Source organism: Trichoplax adhaerens, genomic scaffold, assembly GCF_000150275.1.
Source record: "Trichoplax adhaerens TRIADscaffold_61 genomic scaffold, whole genome shotgun sequence".
NCBI classification, from domain to species: domain Eukaryota; kingdom Metazoa; phylum Placozoa; class Uniplacotomia; order Trichoplacea; family Trichoplacidae; genus Trichoplax; species Trichoplax adhaerens.
In genome coordinates, this window is record NW_002061001.1 from 26,880 (window position 1) to 32,879 (window position 6,000).

The 6,000-nt window shown below is 31.4% G+C and overlaps 1 protein-coding gene across 1 annotated transcript; it reads right to left on the bottom strand.

Moving 5' to 3' along the window:
• Window positions 1-2,659: 2,659 nt before the first annotated feature.
• On the bottom strand, window positions 2,660-4,261 carry TRIADDRAFT_62469 (uncharacterized protein; the record flags this gene model as incomplete). The annotated part of the gene is made up of 1 exon (XM_002118397.1): window positions 2,660-4,261. The coding sequence occupies one exon, from the start codon at window positions 4,259-4,261 to the stop codon at window positions 2,660-2,662; it is 1,602 nt and encodes a 533-aa protein (XP_002118433.1).
• Between the last annotated feature and the right edge of the window lie 1,739 nt (window positions 4,262-6,000).

Below are 6,000 nucleotides of genomic sequence, written 5' to 3' on the forward strand. Positions count from 1 at the left end.
ACTTTCTCGAATTATCATGAACTTATTGACAAATATTGAAGCCTACTATTTGTAAATTTTAAAGTTGCGTGTAAGGTTCTGTTAATATGTACCAATATTGCTACTTTGTGAGTCCCTCGTTCGGCTTTTCAACGACATTTTGATGGCTTTACTCTTCCAGTCTTCGTCTACAACAGTACATTAATGATTACACTTACTTTAAAAGAGCATTTTATGTAGTTAGCAAACTCTTTTCGTCAAACTTAATTGTATCAATTTTATATTTCACACTCGGCTTGAATACTATGAAGCTATATAGCAATATAGAGTTTTCTGTAAAATTTCACATAGAATTTAGATATCATGGTGTAAAGCACAATGATATTTAGTGTTTCTCATTTGCATTTAGTTCAGGCTATGCGATTGCACTTCTATATTACAGTTTAGCATGTTATTACACAAACTACTTACTGTTTAGACCATCAATGGCAGTTAATCACCCAGGTATGGTCTACCATAGTAGCAATAAAACTGTAGGCCAATTTATTATTTGAAAGCAATCAAGGTGATTGATTTCATAAGAGAAGTAATTCTATATTCCGCTGTGAGAGAGTTTCATCACAAACTGATGCTAGCTAAGAACATGATATAGCATACTAATTTAGCTAAAAATATGAGACTAGCAACAGTTGAAACTTTTTTACCTTAATAACTAAGAGTAGATTACCTCTAGTAATTGCCACAAGCTCTCCGTAAATATGGTGAAACTTGGAGATTATAGAGATTTGCATGTTTGCTCGTTTCGCAAAAGTTGAAACGCAAACAGAATGGAGCTAAATAGTTTCTTAGATTCATTTCTGTACATCATTAGCTAAATTAGTATAGACCTAAATGCAATGCTGGATGAGTTATAACGGTAACCAACAAGCTAACGGACGAATATAATAATAAAGTGTGTCTAATAATTTACATGAAAGTTGAAACACACGCAAAGTTAGAGCTAAATGCTTTCATGAATGCGTTACACGTATATTAAGCAAACACTATACTAACAAATAATAATACAGAGAAAGTGGATCTAAATAATTGAGTTGCCTGAAATTTGAAATAGGCACACAGCATTGGAGTTGAATGTATCATTAATGTATAACTAGATGAGTTATATGCCAAGCAACAATCTAACTTACGAATATTACAATATAAAGATTAGTATCTAAAAAGTTGTATAAAATCGAAGCATACCGTAAGGAATATTAGAGCTAAATGCATGACCGGGTGAGTTATATACTCGTACAAAATAATAGTCTAACTGACGAATGCAATGATGTAGAGAAGTGCATCTAAGAAACTGCATCAAATTGAAATGCATACAGTGTTAGAGCTATTTGTATGACTGGATGATTTATATACTAAACAAAATCCAAATGGACAAATGCGGTGATATAGAGAAGCATATCTTAGAAATTGCATAAGAATTGCAAAGCATATAGCGTAGACAGAGTAATGTCGAGAAACTTAGTGTAACTTGCGTGAAAGTTGAAATGCATACAGTGTAGGAGCTAAAACCATTTACTGGCAGGGTTACATAGTATATTTAGCAAAAACCTAATGAAGAAATCGAGTAAGTTACGAGAGGGTTAAAACGCACATGGTATGAAGCTAAATACATTGCTGGATGACTTGTAGATATACTAACAGTAAATAAAAAACTATTGATCGAATAATTTTACATTGAGAAGAGCGTGTAATAATTTACATGACAGTTGGAACGCATACAGAGTTAACTGCATTACTAGATATACGCGTATGAATACTAAGTAATAACCTATCTGAGGAATACAATAATTAGGAATTTGCTTTTGTATTTTGTATGGAAATCAAAATACACACAATATTGGATCTAAATTATTTGCTGAACTAATTGCATACTAAGCTACAGTCTGTCTTATGAAACAATAACATAGACAAGTGCATCTAAAATTTGCATGAAAATTGAAAGGCATACTGTGTTGGAGATAAATACTTTACACTATGACTTATGGCTGAGATAGAAAGAACGTGTAGTGATTACGCTATCGCATTGGAGTAAATTGACTATACCAACCTGGTAAGGATTGATGTCCCATTTCTATGTTAAAAAAGTAATTATGCAGCGCATGTAGGGTGTAGGAGAACAAATTCAATAGAGTTATTGTATCACTTTTTTCAAAACAAATTAAATCATTTATTATGAATAAAAAAATTAGAAGAGTTGTCAACATTTCAATCTATGAGCGTGTACAAAACTTATAGCATTTACTTTTTTTCTTAACAAAATGCTGTCAGAATATCATAGAAAGCAATAGTCTTGATATAAAATGATACGCTATCAGTGAAAAATTATCAAGCGTAGATCATTTAATTTCATTTCTATACCATTCTGTATCATAGGATACGCAAGTATGCTTCATCAATTCAACAATATAATATTGGTTTTGCGATATTCTATAAGTTTTATGAAGAACGAAAATCCGGCTAATTTATTACGTTTGCAGGAATCTTATCAAATTAATACATTAGTTTTAAACATTGTTTGTCTAAAGAAGTATTTAAAACAGACGTATAGTTGTAAATTGTAGATTATATCTTGTTTTAACGATTGCATTTTATCGATTGCTATCAAGAAACAGACACAAATCAGCTACTTAAGACTAAATTTAAGAATTAAAATATCAAAAATTCTGCTAATGTCCTCCTTATTAAAATCTTGAAGGTGCTTTTTCATCATACTAGGCACTGGAGTGAAATTAGACCAGAAATAATTATTAAAATGATCGTTTATAAATTCTACTATTGCCAACATCAAGCTTGAATGATCAAGCCCTAGTTTAATCATATCGATTTGATTTGAAAGCCAACAACTATCAAAAAATTTAAAATACAATTTCATAATTGTACGGTCCACACAAATGGAGCAATCTGAAAATTTCAGTTTTAAACGACCGCCGGCTGAAGTTACCAAAGGGGACTTGTACTCTACCAGCGGGAAAACTTCTTGATCTTGGTAAGTTGTCTCAGATAAATTTAATTGACCAGGAATAAACTCTGCTCCTTCAATCATGTCATCATCAATATATGGATAAACTTCATAATCGTTTTTAGCAACGTTGAAATAAATGGTTACTAAAGGATGTGATGCCATTAAACAAACTATAATAAATCGACTGTGCTGTAAGGATGCTTTTATATCCGCTATACTATATATCAGATTATTCAATGCATTCTTCAATTTAATCACATACCCAGTTTGATATTCATAGTTTATAATAAACCATTGCTTTTGGAAGCAAGTTACATCCATCATTTCTGTATTTGTTATACCAGTAGTTAGAATTGGAAGATTTTGAATGTTGATGGAATGCCAAGAATTATCCTTGAAGTCGTAATATTTTAGAGTCTTTCCTTTCAATATCTTTAGTTGTATAACTACTGGTCTATCATCAAAAGAAATTACTTTATGCATTTCTTCACCATTTAATAATACAATTAATTTGGTGGAACTTTCTCCAGTATTCAAATCTAAAATTTCAACATTTATCAGATGTTTACTACATGTTGCGAAAATCATTCTGTTTTTATGAATACCGGTTGAATAATTATATGTTTTCATTTTCTCGAGATAATTCATAAATTGATAAGGATACATAATTTTGTATTTAGCTGATGGTTTAGAATTATCCAAGTTGTGCAATACCATTCGGTTTTTCTCATCCATAGAGTAAAAAAAATGGGTAGTCCTAGTTATAATGCAATCACTCCCAGTACGATGACTAGAAAGTTTATTATAGGTAAGATTGTGACTAAGTCCATCCGGAACTACAAACCATTTATTAAAGTTTGTATGCGAAGATTTGTTAGAGCATTCCGATAATACGACATCTAGATAATATATTCCAGTAACAAAAGGAAAACGCAGTGATAGTAATACATTTCTTACACCTTTGAAACTTTTCTTGGTGGTGAAATTGAAGAACGCTGCAAAGCTGAATGTGTTGTAATAACCATAATCAGAATTCGTAGATGGTTTCCCTACTAGCTTCCTTAAAGCAATCAACCGATAAATAACTTCCTCGACTACATCTGATGTTACTGTTAATTCAATTGTATTTGTAGTTATGTTTGGAAAAAAGTATTCCAATATTCTATAAAAACAGTAGAGTGTCTTGTCTAGACATCGAATTTCGATGCTTTCAGCAGTTTTCTCTTGCAGGAAGACAAATTTTGCTTTGGCATCAAGTCCCATTTGTACTAACTTTCTTAACTACTACACGATTTCATCACTATAAGATATTTGTCGATATTGTTCCTTCTGCAGATCTTTATATATTTGAAAAATACTGTAGTATCATAGCTTAATACAGTAAATTGTACATTAAATTATCCATAAACTATCAAAGGTGATATAGATGGTTCAGGTAAGAACTTATGCGTCTAAATGCCTCGTTATTCTAATTTTGAAACATGTCTATGATACATTTATAGGCATATACGCTTGCTTTATAGTGTAAGTACCGTAATATGGAGTAATTTATCTCCATAAAATGAGAGACATATTACCATTTTTAGGGTAAATTACTGTATTTGGAGATATATCAAGATAAAGAAAGTATCTTTCAAAGCGTTTATGCAGTCTAAGCTAAACAACTATTGCCTCATATGTTGAATTAAAAATATGAAAGAAAACTTAGGACTTTGTAGCATATTTAAAGATCCTAAATTAATAGTCCGGATAGTTCTCTAGGTCTTCTTAAAATAGGAAAGGGCCACAAGCTCAGGTGAGAACTTGTCTGTATAAATAAATTGTTCTAATTATAAGTCAGATAGTTTTTAAAGTCTTATTATAAAGACGTAATAATGGCTGACTGAGGTAATCAAAGGTTATCTAGGTACTATTTTGGTTCCAAGAAACACAGATAATATGCTACTTCTTTGAGTGATTAGCATTGGACCTCTAAAAGCAGAAAATTTTGGAGTTTGTAAATGAGTCAAAAAGCTAGTTTATATTATTTTGTACTTAGAAAATGACAATTGAAATCCTATAGAGACGGAAAAGGATCTTAATTCTAGGCTCAGGGAGACACAGGACTTAAAGAGATACTCGGGACAATAAAAACTAACTGCAATTCTAAACCTGCCTCTACTTTCCTCTCGTAATTTGTGTATGGGATACATCGTCCAATGTGTATATTAGGAGAAATATCTACTGTATGATCTACCATGATATTCTAGATATACTAGCATTGGGGCAATATGCAATAGTAGTCAACAGCAGCATATAAATTATACTAACTCAATTTTGCGATGAGAAAATTAGCTAGGAAATGGATAAGGTGATAAGAAAAATAGGGCTTAAATAGTAAGTATGGCAGTAACATAGATAGTATAAGATGAAAAGTTGACAAAGGTTAAAGCGAGACGCTAAGCTAAGAAATCAGCGATTGAAGTGGTAGTTGATTGAAAAGCAAACAATTGTGACTGCTGAGTATAGGGAATTTAATATCTATACTAGATGTATTAAAGATATAACGAATAGTATGGAAGTAAATAAAATATAATAAAATGACTATAAGTTATTTACAAATACCGTTATAAAAGTGTTCTAGACGAACGAGAAGTATTAAAAGAGAAGGTTTAACATACGAATAAAACGATGACGAACTAGGAACGAAACATGCAATGCTAGTGACTGTATAAATTCATGCGTACAAGCACCATTACTAATATTAGCTGCGTTTGTCAAGGTTTTGGGATCTTAATTTGCGAAATAATTTCAGCACTATTATATACTCCGTTCATACTTAGAAACAGATAATCAATGTTGATCATACTTTACATTAATACCGCTTATGTAGAAAGTAAGATAATACTTTTAGAGAAGTGCTTGAATTATAACGGATAAGAAAGCGTGTTCTTGTAGAAATAGTTGGAAGGCATCCAATTTTACTATATACGAATTACCCACAAAGTGCGGGTATTCAATTC